Source organism: Carassius carassius, chromosome 43, assembly GCF_963082965.1.
Source record: "Carassius carassius chromosome 43, fCarCar2.1, whole genome shotgun sequence".
NCBI lineage: Eukaryota > Metazoa > Chordata > Actinopteri > Cypriniformes > Cyprinidae > Carassius > Carassius carassius.
The window spans coordinates 19,248,391-19,266,772 of NC_081797.1; the positions used below are offsets into that span (position 1 = coordinate 19,248,391).

An 18,382-nucleotide genomic window follows, 5' to 3' on the forward strand; every position below is an offset into this window, starting at 1 on the left:
CATACAACACATACTGACTGACAACCAGCACACATTCATACCTGCTGAACAGTAAACGAGTGAGGAACATGAGCCACATCTAGAGAGCAGAAACCCAGAGAGAAATACAAGATGGATGCTTTTGACAATCAACAAAAAGTCCCTAGAAGAAGAGCCACACCGAAAACACCCTGAACACCTTTGCAACCACACAGCAATACCTTAGCAACCATTATAAATACCTTATCTACTGATAGATGTTGTGTTCTGACTGCATCGCAAACACATACTGTACCAGTGCCCTAGCAACCAATCAGAGCACTGCAGCAACCGAAAAGCAATGCCCTAGCAACCTGTCAGAACACCATAGAAACTGCATAGCAACAACCAAACAACCACTCGAAATCAAATGTGAGGTGATTACTCAGAAGGTATATAAATGCTCTAGCAACCTTGCACCTTGGCAACACATAGAACAGCTTGGCAACTGCATAACAACACCCAACAACCAGAACTCCTTAGCCACCATTTACAGCAGCTCAGCAACTGCATATCAACACCCTAGCAACCAAAACACCTTAGCCACCACTTACAGCAGTTTAGCAACTGCATTACAATGTTCTAGCAACCAGAACACCTTAGCAACCACTTACAGCAGCTTAGCAACTGCATAGCAACACCCTAGCAACCAGAACTCCTTAGCCACCATTAACAGCTGCTCAGCAACTGCATATCAACACCCTAGCAACCAGAACACCTTAGCCACCATTTACAGCAGTTTAGCAACTCCATTACAACACCCTAGCAACCAAAACACCTTAGCAACCACTTACAGCAGCTTAGCAACTGCATAGCAACACCCTAGCAACCAGAACTCCTTAGCCACCATTTACAGCAGCTCAGCCACTGCATATCAACACCCTAGCAACCAGAACACCTTAGCCACCACTTACAGCAGCTTAGCAACTACATAACAACACCCTAGCAACCAGAACACCTTAGCAACCACTTACAGCAGCTTAGCAACTGCATAACAACACCCTAGCAACCAGAACACCTTAGCAACCACTTACAGCAGCTTAGCAACTGCATAAAAACAGCCTAGCAACCAGAACACATTAGCAACCACTTACAGCAGCTTAGCAACTACATAACAATGTCCTACATATAGCCTGATACAACACCTTTTATATAACAACATTATTTAATATTTTTTTTACAAATAACAATAAATGAACAATTTCAGAAGCATAGACTAAATTAAAACCTTTATAAAATACATTACAGAATCTTCAGAGTAATTTGCACTTAATCATGCAACTGGGAAAAGGACATCACATTTCATCCTGACTTTAAGTTGTTTTGTCGTGTTCTCCAGTTGTGGTAACGTTGTTTTCAGAGCATATTTTAATGTTTTTATCACAACCTTTTAAGACTAATTGAATCTATTTTTTAAAATGTCAACAGATTTTTTAAACAGCACTTGGCAGAGCAGAATGTGGCAGTGTAAATGTGGCGGAGCTGAAGCTATCAGACATGATCTCATGCTTCTCCTTATATGTGACTTTCCATCAAACTACATTAAAACATTGGCAAAGACCTTCAGCAGAGCCTCAGATTTTTACTGATCCTCAGGAGCCTAGCCTTATACTTAATGATTTGAAAACACTGAATACAGCACTCCACCCATGAAAGCACGTACTGAACCCCACCACCCCTTTCCCCACTCTATCCCTCACCGTCCTCCTTTTCGTTCATGCGTGTTTTTTTAACTCTTCTTCTGTCTTATGTAGGCCCGAGTGCTGCTTTAGCTCCTTCAGGCGGCTGGATGCCAAAGCCGCCACAGATAAGTTCCAACTGGACCTGGGTTTCCGCATGCTGAACTGTGGCCGCACCGACCTGATCGGCCAGGCCATCGAGCTGCTGGGGCCAGATGGTGTCAACAGCATGGATGACCAGGTACTGTGAGCTAAACCCCAAAACAGATGTTGACAGCACCTGTCAGCACCCAATACCAAACTATACATCACTCTGTGATATCATATTTTGGATGCATCTGTCTAGGGTATGACTCCACTAATGTACGCCTGCTCAGCTGGAGATGAAGCTTTAGTCCAGATGCTGATTGATGCTGGAGCCAATCTGGATGTAGCGGTATGGACCACCAGTTACTTTCTTAGTTCGGCAATATTTTTGGATATTAAGGCCTGTTTAAACCAAGTCCTCGCTCTCCTTCACTCTCCATCTCATCTCATAAACACTTGATAATAACGGTGGAACACACAACACTATTTATAGACTCATACACGTATTTATCTAACACACATACTTAGTTTTGTATGTACAGATATATCATGTGCAAATTTGAAGTGTAGACTATCTATTGTAATATACCTGCATATACAATTGTCAGTTTGTATATTGTTATTCCTTACTTGTTCTATTTTTTTATACTTTTATTATCTGAGTTTTTGTTCTGTCGCTGTCATTCTGTTGCACTGCAGAAGCTTCTGTCACAAAAACAAATTCCTTATATGTGTAAACATACCTGGCAATAAAGCTCATTCTGATTCTGTTCAGTGCAATTAAATGTCGATTAAAATAGTTACACTCTATCAATACAAATTTGAATAAAACAGAATTTTCATCATTCTTGAAAAAAACAAACATGTTTTTATGGTTTTAGTTAACTATAATAAAACTGCTGTGATCAGTCTTTGAATGCAGCCTTCAAAGGATGCAGCCACTGAATTGCGATGCAGTGCATGTCAGATTGTTTCAATACAATATATAGAAACCTTATTTCATGTTACGAATCTTTTTTTTGTGAAAACAAGAAAATCCCGCACACTAACAACTTGCAAAACAATAAAAGAAAACTTTAATAGCAACGTTTCGATCGTATGATCTTCATCAGGCATCGTTATGAATGTTATGAATCTTTTTTTGTGACATTTATTCAGCACTACAGCCGGTATGAAAGCTGATAGTCTTTTGTGTTCAGGTACCTGTTTGCTCCCCCAAACACCCTTCAGTTTATCCAGACAGCCGCCACTGGGTGGCGCTGACATTCGCTGTGTTACATGGACATATATCAGTAGTGCAGGTAACAAGCTGCTTGTTTTATTGTGTGGTTTTTCATACTGTAACTAATCTACAAGAGAACTTATAGGTATACTGTTATAAGTTTTTGTTGTTACTCTCCTAACCTACATGTATGCCTGTATCTTTAGCTTCTGTTAGACGCTGGGGCGAATGTGGAGGGAGCAGCCGTCCGTAACGGACAGGAGAGCAATGTTGAGACGCCTCTCCAGCTGGCATCGGCAGCAGGTGTGTGTAGCACAACTCCCTCATGCCAGTCTCTCCCAACCTCCACCAGCTCAGATTTACAGCCTGCCAGGGAAGGCTGGTCACTCCCATCCCAAACAGGAATCCCTAAAACTATGGCCTTGTGTTGGCAGACCAAAGTCAAACTGTACAGGTCACAAACTGTATGAGAGTTGATGGAATTGGGTCAGGAAGACTTGTTTGCCACAGTTCAGAGCATGCGTTTGGTTTGAAACCTTTTAAGGTGTGGGGACATTCAACATGAAGTTCTGCAACGTTTAAAGGAGTTCCGTTCTGAAAAGCTCATCCCCATGCCCTAATCCCTTTGAAGAGTTGAAGGTTGCACAGCAATGGTTCCCAATCCTGGTCCAGCAGTACCCTTAACACTGCACATTTTAGAAATTTCCTTACACATGACCCGACTAAACAGTGAGGAATTGGTTTATAGTCAATAAATAGCAAGCACTACGTAAAGGTCCTAGATCATGTAATCTATGAACTTACAACTTTCAAACTTGCATTGTTTTATGGAGCTTTGTCTACTGAAAGTTTTTTATTTCTTTTTTATAAGGTTTCAGCTTTACAGTTGGTATGTTGTTAAACAATAGTAGTCCACTGAATGCACTGTACTTCTATCCTTCAAAGTTTCATTTAATTCCTGTCAGAAACTAAATATGGTGTCACCTTTAAGTCCATATCTCACTGCGACTGGAAGGGCCAATTTTGTTGAACTTCAACAGGCATTTATTATTGTAAATGTGGGTGTTAATGATAATATTTCATGTTAATGGTGTTAGACATCTAAAGAAAGTAGTCAGTTTTGTAGAAGGAGTATGCTGTGAGTAAACTTTACAGTATGTTTTTATAGTACATCCAGCTCTTTGTATCTTAAAAGATCAAGGCAAAATTGATTCCTCAAGACACGACCCTTCTACGATCATTAAAGTAATGATCATGAATTGCGTTCTCTTCTTTTATTGTGGTTCTCTTGCATTTATTCTCCAGATCTCTGCAATCTCACCATCTGTTTCCCCTTTTCTCCTGTACTTCTCCTCTGGTCACTCTCCTGCTTTCGCAATCTCACAGGGAATTACGAGATGGTTAGTTTACTGCTGGCGCGCGGTGCCGACCCCCTGCTGAGGTCCCAGGACAGTAACACGCTGACATCATCGCTCTATGAGGCCATGAACTGCTTCAGTCATGCTGCCGCCCATGGCCATAGGTAATAGCTAATAACTCCCATCATCCCCAGCCGCCTGGAACAAATCACACCAACACACACTCACCCCCCACAACTCTGAACATGATCCCCTATGACAATTCATACGCAACTGTATTACCACATCAGCTATCTAACTTTCTTTCTATTATATTCATTATCTAACCTGCTAGCTATGTCCATCCATTCATCCGTCCATCTCCAGTCATTCATCTTGTATCCTGTTAACTATCTTTTCCTACCAATTATACAATCTAATCATTCATCTATACACCCATCTAGCTTTGTGTATCTTTTTCGCCTAGTAATTCATTATCTATCTATCCAGCCAATTACCTGTCTATCAATACAAATATGATCTATTTACATTTTTATCCATCCATCTACAGTAGCTATCTTTATGTCTATCATTCCAGCCAGCTTTCTACCTATGCATCAATCTCTTTCAAACCACTCATTTCTACCCAGTCACCAATCTTCCAATCTATCCAACTATCTATCTACTATGGATCTAGTCTCTACCCATCTACTCATTTATCAGCCATCTATCCTTCTGTTTATCCATACAGTATGTCCAATCATTCATTATGCATCACCCATCTAGTTTTGAATTGATCCATCATCCATCCATCACTGAACTAAAGCATAACATGTTCTCCAGGAATGTTTTGAGGAAGCTCCTCTCTCAGCCTCAGAAGGTGAGGGAAGATGTGCTCTCGCTGGAGGAGATCCTGGCAGAGGGTGTGGAGGCCGAGACGCGGGCGTCCAGTCGAAACAGACATTCGTTACCTCCTTCTCCATCCCCAAACCTCAGCCTGGTGTCAGAAGATGCCCTTCCCAAACTGTGTAAGGCCCGTATGAAAGCTCTGCAGGAGGCATCCTTCTACAGCGCAGAGCACGGCTACCTGGATGTCACCATGGAGCTCAGATCATTGGGTAGGTTAGATGCACGACTAATCACAAAGTTATAAATAATTTACAGAGAACATAGATCGCAAAGATGATAAAATAACACTTTCATTAAGTCATTATCAACTATGAATCTTCCTTTTTGTGATACGGTTATGAAAAGCTGAGCTATCTAGAAAGCATTTGATTATTAGTAAGTAGTTGTCCACATATTGTCTGATTCTGAAGGAGTGCCATGGAAACTTCATGTGTGGCTGGAGTCACTACGCAGCGCTCAGCAAAAGTCCAGAGCTGGAGTCATGCTCTCCCTTCTGCGAGACTTCACCTCCATCAAAGAGGAGGACTACTGTGAGGAACTAGTCTGTGTTGGCCTTCCTCTGATGTTTAACATCCTGAAAAACAGCAAGGTACTTTAAAAAAACCTAGACATTTGTTCATAAAAAGCCTATGTAACAAATGAATACATCTAAAGGATTTTTTTTTAATTGTGTCAATGGTTGGTAAGCAATTAAAAATAGAACTTGAATTAAAACATGACATGATTATAATTTGAAATTTCTGATGTTCTAAAATATTTTTATTCTGCTTCGAGACTTGGAAATTCAATACTCTCTATAGGAAATTCAGACTTGGTGTGAATAGCTGTAAATAACTTAGTCTCTAGTTTAAACGACCTTGTGACTAATTCTTTCTGGTTTTTCTCTACAGAACGAGGCGATAATCCACCAGCTGGGCGTCATTTTTAGTCACTGTTACGGTCCTGCTCCACTTCCTCGTATCCAAGAAAAGAAAGCAGCTCTCTCTGCTCAACTCGGTAATTCACTCCATCTTAGTACAGTTGAATTTATTAATTAGCAAAATTGACTGAATCCACTTGTTAAATAAATGACCACGCATTGATTTAAAAAAAAAAAAGTTTGTCAATGATATTGGTAATTGTATTCAATTACTTGGTAATGCACTATGGAAGCCTGTTTCTTTTATGTGACTTTTATTCTTGCAATTGCGAGTTTGTATCTCACAGTTCTTAGAAAAAAAGTCTGAATTGTGAAATATAAACTCGCAATTGTGATAGTCAGAATCGAGATGAAAAGTCACAATTACCTTTTATTTTTTTTATTCAGTGGTGGAAATGGGTTTCCAAAGTGGACATTATAATTTTTTTGTTATTATTTTTGTCTATAAATGATAACTCTGGAAAACTCTTGAGCAAGTCTGACGTCTCAGATTCCTCTTTCCGCAGACCCTCACTTCCTGAACAACCCAGAGATGTCTGACGTGACGTTCCTCGTGGAGGGCAAACCGTTCTACGCTCATGGGGTTCTGCTGCTTACAGCATCCGACAGGTGAGTCTGTTACCTTACTTACATAATAAAAGAAATCTAATATCTCGTAACACAGTGTCTTAGGTAGATGATATTTGGAAACATACTGTACCCGAGCCGTTAAAGAATAAAGCATGTTGTCTGCTCGGGGATCAGGTTCAAAACTCTGCTGGCACTGAACGGGACAGACGGCACACAACCACGCAAGGAAATCGAGATTACCAACATCAAGTACAACATCTTCCAGGTAAGATCAGTTGAATCCTCGTTCAACGGGCTGTGACACAAGATGTTATCAGGGGTTGATCGCGGTCTCATTGTGTTCATCTAGATGATGATGTCATACCTGTACTGCGGGGGGACGGAGTCTCTGAAGATGGGCGTTCCAGATTTACTGGAGGTAAGACTAGATACAGGCCAACCCAGCTCCAATATTCTTGGTAGATCTTGGCGGTTCATCCACAGTCACTGCCAGTTGTTCATGCACTGGAGTTTACCAGCAGTAATTCAAGATCAAACTTTATCTTCTCAGATTCATTGAGACTCTTTTTGGCCAGTAAACTATTTTTGTAGATCGAAGCAGGTAATAAATCACTCCTTTGTTTGCTTTCTCTAGTTACTGTCAGCAGCCAGTATGTTCCTGTTGGCGGCGCTACAGCGTCACTGTGAAATGATCTGTGCTCAGAACATTGACCTCGACAATGCTGTGAACATCTACCGCACTGCTAAGGTAAAAGAAGTATATATATGTAATATAAAACACATTAAACTGCATAGAATTACACATTTTTATATTGTAAAATACTGTATAACATGCCATAAATAAGAATTTATTGGGTCAGTTTTTACATTAAATAAAAAGCATTTTGTTGGTATTAAATACTGTATTCTAATTCTACCATGTCTGTTTTTATTGTACCATGGTAAATGACAAAGAAAAAACATGAAAATATGATTCAGATTCAAAGAATAAATAGTATTACCAAAGTACAATGTTGCTAATTACACAAACAAAACTTTTTACAAAAGATAAATCATTATTACCACAGATAATGTAGGTTTTATGAAGGTAAATGTAAGATTAAAAGGGAAAAGGAATAAACTGAATGCAAGAATACGTCAATATTTGTTCTAAATGGAACTGTGTTGCATTAGCAGCATTTCAAACTTTAAAAATTACAACACTTCTGTTATTTTATTCATTAAACATAATACTTGGCTTGAACAGCTCTGATCCTAATCACTATTGAAATAACATTACTGTAGTTATAATCACGCAGCAAAAAATAAAAGAGCTCCGTATTATTGTCTTGTTTCCTAGTGCAAATATCTAAAGATTCATAAATCAAGACACATTTACTTCAGAAGCAAAATTGCATAAGATTCGTTTTGAGAGAAAATATAAAATGTTTTACTTATTTTAAATGGGAAGTTAGTTCATATCCAATTATCCGATATTTGTTCTTGTTTTAACTCATTTCGTTAAATTTCTCAAAATTGCGTCTCAAGAAAATGTCGTTAAGATGTTTGCACTCTGCTCCAATTTAAGACCTCTTTTTTGGAAGGCAAATTAACACTTAGGTTTCACAAAAAAAAACCCTGTACCAAAGTGTCTCTCCAGTAACTGAGTGCATAATTAGTGTTTTGTGTTCCATCCAGACTCATGGTGCGGTGGAGCTCAGTACGTACTGTGAAGGTTACTTCCTGCAGAATATGGCCGGTCTGTTGGAGAGGGAAGCCTTCCGGACGCTAGTCCTGGGGTCCGGGACACGGAGCGGGTCTGGAAAAGACTCTCTTCTGGAAGAGCTGGAAGCAACGTTAGCGCGCAGACTACGCTCACTGCTAGTGACTTCTCGCGTGTGAAAGGAAAAGAGTGAAAATATAGAAGGAAGTACAAACTAAAGGACATGAACGTGTGGATGTTCAGACGAAAAAAGAAAGACTGAGGAACTATGAAAAGGAAAGGCTATTGAAAACTGTTGGACTGACTGAAGTGGAGCTTTGTGGAGAGTTTCATGAATGCTACAAATAATCATTTACTGGAGACAAGCTTTGGAAGCTTGTGAAAAAAAAAAACATAAAATGCTGCAGCATTTGTGTGGCTAAAGCTCTCCGAACTTAAGTATTTTAAGATTGTGTTAAACATGCCATTTTGTTCTACTAAAGTGGGAGACTAGAGCATATCTTTTTTTTTTTTTAAATACATAATTGTTTTATTTTAAGCTATTATAGATGAATCTTGATGAATGATGAATATTATACTGTAGATGAATGGAGAAAGACAAGGACGTTTTCTATTTAAAAATATGAGATTATTTAAGTTGCTATTTTATCTTGCTTCATGCCAAGCAAATAAAGTTATATAACAAATAATGTGTGACTAAAATTATATCCAAACAGCCACAGAAGACCAAACATAAATAAATATGCAACTATTACAATGAAGTCATTGCAGATGGAGACATTTTACCAATGCCAGTCAATGTCTTTTTATTTGAATATTCTAGAATGTAATTTATTCAGTCTTCAGTGTCATATGATCCTTCAAAAAAATCATTCTAATATACTGATTTACAGATTTAAGACATAATTATCATCATCATCGATATTTAAAAGTTGAGAATTTTTTTTTGTAATGCTGTTCTTTTGAACTTTCTATTAATTAATCAAAAAGACCTGAAAAAATTCTACTCAGCTGTTCAACAATATTGATTATAATAATAAATGTATTTAATGATTTCTGAAGGATCGTGTGACTGAAGTATTGATGCTAAAAAAATAAGCTATGAAATAACAGGAATAAATTTCATTTTAAAATATATACAAATAGAAAAAATATTTTGAAATGTTAATGTTTTTGCTGTACTTTGGATCAAATAAATTCAGGCTTGGTGAGCAGAAGAGACGTTTTTTTTTTTAAGTTGTCTGGTAGTGTGTGTCAGTGTGTGTGTGTGTGTGTGTGTGTGTATATATATATATATATATATATATATATATATTAGTAAAAAATTGGCACAAAATAAGTGAATGAAGTACTGTATGTAAAGTTAATTGCATAAAAATACAGTAAAAACTGGATTTGAAGTCTGTCAAAATGACACTGTGCTGCCCCCTTCTGGGTATTCAGAGCACTGCAGGTTAAACTGCTGTCTGATTCATAACTTCAAAGTATACAGGTGCTGGTCATATAATTAGAATATCATCAAAAAGTTGATTTCACTAATTCCATTCAAAAAGTGTAACTTGTATATTATATTCATTCATTACACACAGACTGATATATTTCAAGTGTTTGTTTCTTTTAATTTTGATGATTATAACAGACAACTAAGGGAAATCCCAAATTCAGTATCTCAGAAAATTTTAATATTACTTAAGACCAATACAAGGAAAGGATTTTTAAAAATCTTGGCCAACTGAAAAGTATGAAAATTAAAAGTATGAGCATATACAGCACTCAATACTTAGTTGGGTCTCCTTTTGCCTGAATTACGGCATTAATGCGGCGTGGCATGGAGTCGATCAGTCTGTGGCACTGCTCAGGTGTTATGAGAGCCCAGGTTGCTCTGATAGTGGCCTTCAGCTCTTCTGCATTCTTGGGTCTGGAATATCGCATCTTCCTCTTCACAAAACTCCATAGATTTTCTATGAGGTTAAGGTCAGGTGAGTTTGCTGGCCAATTAAGAACAGGGATACCATGGTCCTTAAACCAGGTACTGGTAGCTTTGGCACCGTGTGCAGGTGCCAAGTCCTGTTGGAAAATGAAATCTGCATCTCCATAAAGTTGCTCTAAAACTTCCTGGTATACGGCTGTGTTGACGTTGGACCTCAGAAAACACAGTGGACCAACACCAGCAGATGACATGGCACCGCAAACCATCACTGACTGTGGAAACTTTACACTGGACCTCAAGCAACATGGATTGTGTGCCTCTCCTCTCTTCCTCCAGACTCTGGGACCCTGATTTCCAAAGGAAATGCAACATTTACTTTCATCAGAAAACTTAACTGTGGACCACTCAGCAGCAGTCCAGTCCTTTATGAAGCGAGACGCTTCTGACACTGTCTGTTGTTCAAGAGTGGCTTGACAGAAGGAATGCGACAGCTGAAACCCATGTCTTGCATATGTCTGTGTGTAGTGGTTCTTGAAGCACTGACTCCAGCTGCAGTCCACTCTTTATGAATCTCCCCCAGATTTTTGAATGGGTTTTGTTTCACAATCCTCTCCAGGGTGCGGTTATCCCTATTGCTTGTACACTTTTTTCTACCACATCTTTTCCTTCCCTTCGCCTCTCTATTAATATGCTTGGACACAGATCTCTGTGAACAGCCAGCCTCTTTTGCAATGACCTTTTGTGTCTTGTCCTCCATGTGCAAGGTGTCAATGGTCGTCTTTTGGACAACTGTCAAGTCAGCAGTCTTCCCCATGATTGTGTACCCTACAGAACTAGACTGAGAGACCATTTAAAGGCTTTGCAGGTGTTTTGAGTTAATTAGCTGATTAGACTGTGGCATCAGGTGTCTTCAATATTGAACCTTTTCACAATATTCTAATTTTCTGAGATACTGAATTTGGGATTTCCCTTAGTTGTCTGTTATAAACATCAAAATTAAAAGAAATAAACATTTGAAATATATCAGTCTGTGTGTATTGAGGGAATATAATATACAAGTTTCACTTTTAGAATGGAATTAGTGAAATCAACTTTTTGATGATATTCAAATTATATGACCAGCACCTGTATAATCAAAGAAAAAAGGGGAAGAAAAATAAACATCAACTTAAAAGGTTTGAAAGAAACACCTACAAGTACTTATGAATATATACAAATACACTGATTTCCAAACTGGGAATTCCCAAACTCCTAAAGGGGGGTAAAAACTGCAGAGGTTTGTGAGACTGTCACAGAAGTACCATATTCTGCATTAACTCATTTTTAAAGAAATGAACAGTCCCTTTTATGTTTACTCACATGAAGAGCAGTAGACTAAAGTCCTTTCAGCAGCCTAATATAAACTGATTTCTAAAATCACACAGAGCTGGTGTCCTCATGAAGTCATGACACGGAGGTCAGTTTCTGCAGTTCCTGCTGTTGTATGTTTGGAATATTTCAGTCAGGACCACTCTGAGTAAAATTATTGTAGAGGTCCTGAACTTTATATTTGGCGGCAGGCTTCGCTCTGAAGGTTTCAGATTCTGAGCTATCCACAGGAAAACCTCAACCAATATCTCCATGAACGAGCTGCGAGCAGTTAAGTGATCATGCATCTGTATAGGAGGAGTTGGGGATGGAGCAGGGTAAGTGCATGTCACGCTATGGCAAGTGTGAATATGATCTTATATATCTTATTAAATTTAGTAGAAGTTACGATCCATTCGTCGGTCAAACTAAATTTCTATAACAACTTCAGTAACTGAACACATTCTGCAGTATTCTGCATCATAAGTCCAACACTACTATAACAATGCAACGGACAAAATAATAAAACAAAATATTAGCTGGGTGAGTCTGTGTCAACACAAAACACACTTTTGAATTATTTGTTTTTTCTTTCTAATAAAGACAAACATAAATAGTAATTAAAGACAAAATATTAAAGTTCACTGATGTATATTTACTGTGCAATCCACTATTTTATAGAGGGGACTCAAAATGACAATGAGGATAAAAAAGACTTCAGGAAAGATGGCAGCATTGGAAGGTCTTTTAGTAAAATCTGTGGCTGGTTGCAAAAACTGCTTAGTCTTAAAAGTTAGCCATCTATTTTTTTTTTCTCTTTATCAAAAATTAGAGAATATCGGAGTACCATAAAAAAATATTTTCCCAAATTTTTATGCCTGTACCTCTAGAAGTTATTAAAGATATCTTAAAGGGGTCCTATTATGCTCTTTTACAAAGTCTTGATTTTGTTTTGGGGGTGTACTAGAACAGGCTCTCATATTAGGTTGCTCGAAAAACACATTATTTTTCACATATTTATATTATTACAACACCTCTCTCCCCAGTCTGGCATGAACGGCTCGAATAGTTCCTGTATCAAATGAAGGCCCGCCTTCTGGAATATGAAATGTGCTGTAATTGGTTAGCTGTGCCAGTGTGTGTTTGATTGGTTAGCTGGGTGAATGTGTGTTGTGATTGGCAGCGCTTGGCACCTGGTTGGGAAACGTCATGCCCCTTTACCATAGACGCTGCGAGCTTCAGTGTAAATATTGCTTCAAAATCAAATCAATCTGAGCATGATTTAAACCCGGATGATTGTAACCTAGGGCTGGGTACTGAACTTCGATGCCTTTATGGTATCGAACAGAAAACTTTGATACTATGAGTGCCAAATTTCGGTTCCAAATTTGGCTGTCCACCATTATGTGACGTGATGGGGAGGTTTTCTGAAGAAACTCGCAGTCACACAACAGAAGTGTGGTGGTTTTTTCTCAAAACGTTTCCGTTTTACAATGCCAAAGACGTCTAAAGTGTGGCTACACTTTATAAAAGTGGATGCCGAGTCAGCAAAGTGCAACATATGCGATAAGAGTATTGCAACCAAAGCCGGCAATACCACCAATTTAATGAAGCATTTTTTAGTTTGGTCTACTCCATTGCGTATCTTGAAACACGGCCCCTTTTACCTCGTCTAAATAACAGAGAAAGACAGACAGATTTATCCGGTACAGCGAATTTCCCTGAGCAGTAGGCTACTGTATACGTTCACTTAAAACATAACCGACTGTGTTTACGAGAATACTTGCAGAGACCATTATTTTGAGATAATTGTGTGTGTATGTGTTAATTCAGAAGTTTCGATACGCGAAAGATGAATTCATTCTCTGTACGCGCATTGTCTGAAATGCTGCTTACAGTGCGTGCTTTGAATTGAGTGTGCGCAAGCTCAGAACACCCGCGAATTGTTTAAAACGCTTGAATCAACTATGATCCGTTTCACCCCTTTAAGCGAGTGAACAACGCGAATCAAGTTAGGAAATTTTACATTACTATTCACCATAGCCCGTCGGACTGGAAAACACAATAGCCCCGGGACGTGGGGCTAACTATTTTGCGAGCCCTGCACCTCAGATCTATCCAGTTTGTGAAACACTGGTTTCCATACTGGTTTCCACACTGGTTTCAGTAAACAAAATAAATGATTATTTTAAAAGATTGACTCAAAAGAATCATCGGTTCACCAATCGGATCATGAACTTGTATTACCGAGCCAAAGATGATCTATTATTGAACATCTCGAATGAATAAAGACTTAAAGTTCATCTGTAAAGCACATAAAGCTATCGTTTGTGTTTATAAACTTCTATTTCATGCATGATCCGTATGGATCTGTTAACTGAATGCAAAGTGTGAGTTCTAGGAGAATGTTTCTGTCTTGATGAGCATGTATCGCTCACTAGGAGTTGCTAAATGAACAGCTGCTGTTCTTTTTTTTTTTAACGGAGGATCAGTTGCTCTATTGGTTAAAATCCCCAAATTGTATACTTAAATATTAAATTAATAAATGACATCAAAACAGGGGCGTTTGTGTTATGATGTGGTGGGCTGCTGTGGGCCAGAAAGTCAAGGGCCACTTTTCGGTCCCAGTCCGCCCCTGAATTTCACTACTTAAACCGAATGCATCCCCATGATGTTGACTACCACTTTATGTATGTTAGCTTGTGCTGCTAGTCGGTTGCTGTAGCGTTAGCGCTGTTATTTCCCCCTTCACATTAGCCTCTGCACTGGTCTACCCTGATGTTAGGAATAGGAAGACAATACCAGAAGGTGCCAATCCCTTCACACTGGCAGCAAGAGGGAAAATGTCCATGCAAAGACGAGATGAGTGCCACAGAGCAGTCACAGGGTTTATTGTTAAAGGTTGCTACAAATACAGTTTGATTTTGCACTAAAAAGGTTTTGTTTTACATTCCTTTGCATTTTAGTTGGTTCCTGTACACAATATCATTTGTTTATTTATTTACTTATAATATGTTCATGTTGTGGCAAAAAGGTTTTTCTTTGTTTGTGTTAATTTTGCCCAAGGATTGATACCAATCCTGAGTGTCTGCTGGCGCACCCCTATCCAAAAAGCACAACCAGTGGTATTAATAATTTTATCCTGAGTGTGAAGTGTTACCAGAATTTATTTTAATTAAGGAGAAAAATAAAAGTTTTGTGTTTAATGTATTTGTGTTGATGTTGAAATGGATTTTAAAACAAATGGTATCGAAAAAAGTATCGTTAGGAACCGGTATCGAAACTGAGGTATCGAAATTGGCACCGGATCGAAATATTTTGAACAATACCCAGCCCTATTGTAACCACTCTTAAGGTTGACATAGTGATAACACTGACTGCCTTCTCTAATGCAGCTCATCCCAGTCGACGGTATTAGTGATTCACAAATCCCTGAAAATATTTGTTGCAGTCCAAACGAGTCGTTCGTGGTAGTTTTTAAAAAGTGATTTCTGTCCAATAAAATATCTCCTTTTGAAGTGGACTTTGAGCTTTGTAATTTGGCTGATGTATTTTACGCTCAAACAGCAACATTACAGACTAACTAGAGTTGAAAAAGTGAAAAAGCATATTAGGACCCCTTTAATTTACCTTCTTATATTCTTCAACCCCAGAGATATGGGATCTCAATGTGACATCATGTCCAAATAAATTAATCTTATGTATTTTAATGGTTGGATTGGATACAGCTGATACGTATCGCATTTCAAGAAGAATGTCTGAAGAAATAATAACAACATAGCAGAAATAAATTGTTTCCCTTTAATAGGGTGGCCATATGCGAAGTTCATACGGGACATGTCCCAGCCAGGATTTTAAAATTGCCTAAAATATCCAGGTTTAGGCTGTTTACACTGTGCAGGTCAATTGTTGTGTGACATTCATGAGAGCTATAGAGAGCAGAGCAGACGGCTCCTTATGCTTATTAATCACTCTCGGACCTACTTTGGTGTCTTTTTTGATCGGTGCGCAGCGACGCTTGTAGTTAAACAAACCAACAAACATGTGCGTATATTTGTGTCACTTTGATCGTTCCCTTTAGCTCTCACCTTGTCATGCGCAGCCCCACAATTGGTCGACTATATGCAATACCTGCATGTTATTGGTCAAACTGCTTTGGATGTTTTAGGCAATATTAAAGGGGTCATATGATGCGATTTCAATTATTCCTTTCTCTTTGGAGTGTTACAAGCTCTTGGTGCATAAAGAAGATCTATAAAGTTGCAAAGGCTAAAGTCTCGAATCCAAAGAAATATTCTTTTCAAAGTTTAGACTCTGCCACGCCCCCCTAAAACGGCTCATTCAAACACGCCCCCACATCTCTACATCACTATGTGGAAATATTTCTGTAATGCCGCCCAAATGTTCACACAAAGAAAAGGCATGGTTTCAGTAACGGCAGTTAGTGTTAAAGCAGTCATGTCAGGGAGATGCTGTGTGCATCTAGGAGAAAGCAAAAGCACTTTATTTGGCCTTCTGGAAGTAGATGCATTTAGGAATCTTTAAGATTACTTACAACAGAACAGCAACGCATTTTATGGACGACCGTTTTGTGAACCTAGGAGAGGAGGTAATTCTGACTTTGCTATGACAATCTGACGCTTCTGAATCAGCTACTGGAAGCATGTAGAGCTGAAACAACGAATCGATTTAATCGATAAAAATCGATTATTAAAATAGTTGTCAACTAATTTAGTCATCGATTCGTTGCTAAATAACTTTTATTTGCCGTAAGCGGCTCATTTCGTGCATATTTCAAATCTGCGGTGACCAAAGTGTGGCAGTAATGAGCCAGCGGAGGTTTTACTCAGCCAGTACAGCAGGAGAAGTAACGAATAGCCAATAGCTGGCCTCGTTTTATGTCACGTGCTTCCCGAACAGCGTCTCTGCAGCATTTAGCGGGATGTGGGAGACTGGGAGTACTTTACTTTGAGCCTTCAAAAAAGAAGAGTAACCTGTAAACTCTGCACTACTGAACTGTTTAAGGGGACGTTCACATATCGCGTCTTTTGCGCGCTCAAGTTCATTATTTCCAACACCGCGCCGCATCGAGTTAAAAACATCTCAACTTTTCAGAATGCTGCAAGCGCATCGCGGGTCATGTGACAAGAACTAACCAATCAGCTTCATCCTTTCCCGTAACAACGTTAAAAGCTCAGTCAAGATGAAAGGAACAGCTGATCATAGTTGTATATGGATTTCCATTTTGAAATAAATTTAGTAGCAGAGCTACTGCAAGCGATTTTTTTGAGCTGCAAATCCATTTATCCTTTGCTGAAATTTCCGCGTCTTCAAGGAGAGAGCACGTCATGGTTGCTTAGCAAAGGCAGACGCCTCAGGGGCGCTTCTGCACGAGCGCTTTGGAAAGGAGAAAGCGGCGCGCCTAGCGTTTTCCACGCGTTTTTAGGCACGATATGTGAACGGCCCCTAAGACTTTTATTTGTGCAGATTCTCCAGTACAATGTTGTTTGCAAATGTTTAGTCGTAAAAGCTGATAACATTGCTTTTACAGTTAACATTTAAAGCTTTACAAACATGTTCTGTGATCAGTTTGTCGTTTAGCAGTTCAAAATTCAGTCGTGCAGCCTAATTATGACTGAATGAGAGGGGTAAATGTTTAAAGATATTTGAAATGCACTTTTTTTCTAAGTATTTACTGCTCTTTTTCACACAGCAGGTTTTTTGTGTGCGTCCAATTTTTTTTTCTGGACAACCTTCTGATGGATTTTACTTTAAATTGTGAGTTCCATTCAGGTTTCATGCCATTAGCACTTTATTCGAAGGATTGTTTACAATTTCACAGCAAAAGCTATAAAGCTGTTTCCCAGTAAATAATAAAATACAATACACTGCAATTTTATTCTGTTTTATCCTTATTCTTCGTGAAAATATGTTCTGAAAGATTCCTTAATAAGCTTCGTTCGGGATGTTAAACTACTTTAGGAGCTCTAAGGACTGCCATGGTGAAAACATTATTTGAAATCTCCTTGTGAAATTTGCTAGAGTATGGGTCAGTGTTCTGATTGCAGAAGAGTTCGACAAAGGATTACTAACACAATAAAACAACTCCAGGTATATTTTTGATTAGGATATGACAGTGCAAAATGGTTAAAATCTCTTAAAAATCTATGCTGAAGGATAAAGACCATTTATTAATAATTTACTTGGGGAAAAAATGGGAAAAACTAAAATATAAGTACATAAACCGATTAATCGTAAAAATAATCGACAGATTAATCGATTATCAAAATAATCGTTAGTTGCAGCCCTAGAAGCATGTTTTGTTATTAGTTTAAGTATTTGCTATTGACTGTTCAAATGAGGAGGTGTGCGTGTAAGAGAGGGAGAGAGAGAGAGACAGGGTCACACAGTGGAGTCAGCTGTTTTAACCGTCTGTGGCTTGTGTACTGCAAACACATAAGAGCTTCATCACTGGGACGCAACTCTGTTCCTCTTTCGGACTTGAACTGATGGTAAAACTGCACTGGGTCAGTTGGCCAATTAGAGCAGACTACACTTTTCAGAGGGAGGGACTTTGGAGAAAACGTCCCGTTTGAGAGAGGCGGGGCATAGAGGACCTACAATAATGTACAGTAATTGAAAAATAATGTGTTTTTTGAACA

The 18,382-nt window shown here is 38.7% G+C and overlaps 1 protein-coding gene across 3 annotated transcripts in view; it reads left to right on the forward strand.

Annotated features, from left to right (window-relative positions):
* Positions 1 to 9,132, forward strand: part of LOC132124543 (ankyrin repeat and BTB/POZ domain-containing protein 2-like) — a 54,065-nt gene extending 44,933 nt beyond the window's left edge. For all 3 annotated transcript variants that reach the window (XM_059535601.1, XM_059535602.1, XM_059535603.1), the window contains 13 exons: positions 1,773 to 1,938; positions 2,044 to 2,133; positions 2,984 to 3,085; positions 3,213 to 3,309; positions 4,393 to 4,528; positions 5,187 to 5,461; positions 5,663 to 5,841; positions 6,143 to 6,248; positions 6,678 to 6,780; positions 6,916 to 7,006; positions 7,091 to 7,159; positions 7,376 to 7,489; positions 8,419 to 9,132. In XM_059535601.1, the coding sequence (XP_059391584.1) occupies positions 1,773 to 1,938; positions 2,044 to 2,133; positions 2,984 to 3,085; positions 3,213 to 3,309; positions 4,393 to 4,528; positions 5,187 to 5,461; positions 5,663 to 5,841; positions 6,143 to 6,248; positions 6,678 to 6,780; positions 6,916 to 7,006; positions 7,091 to 7,159; positions 7,376 to 7,489; positions 8,419 to 8,622 (1,732 nt within the window). In that variant the 3' untranslated portion in view covers positions 8,623 to 9,132. The remainder of the gene's footprint in view (positions 1 to 1,772; positions 1,939 to 2,043; positions 2,134 to 2,983; positions 3,086 to 3,212; positions 3,310 to 4,392; positions 4,529 to 5,186; positions 5,462 to 5,662; positions 5,842 to 6,142; positions 6,249 to 6,677; positions 6,781 to 6,915; positions 7,007 to 7,090; positions 7,160 to 7,375; positions 7,490 to 8,418) is intronic.
* The last annotated feature ends 9,250 nt before the right edge of the window (positions 9,133 to 18,382 follow it).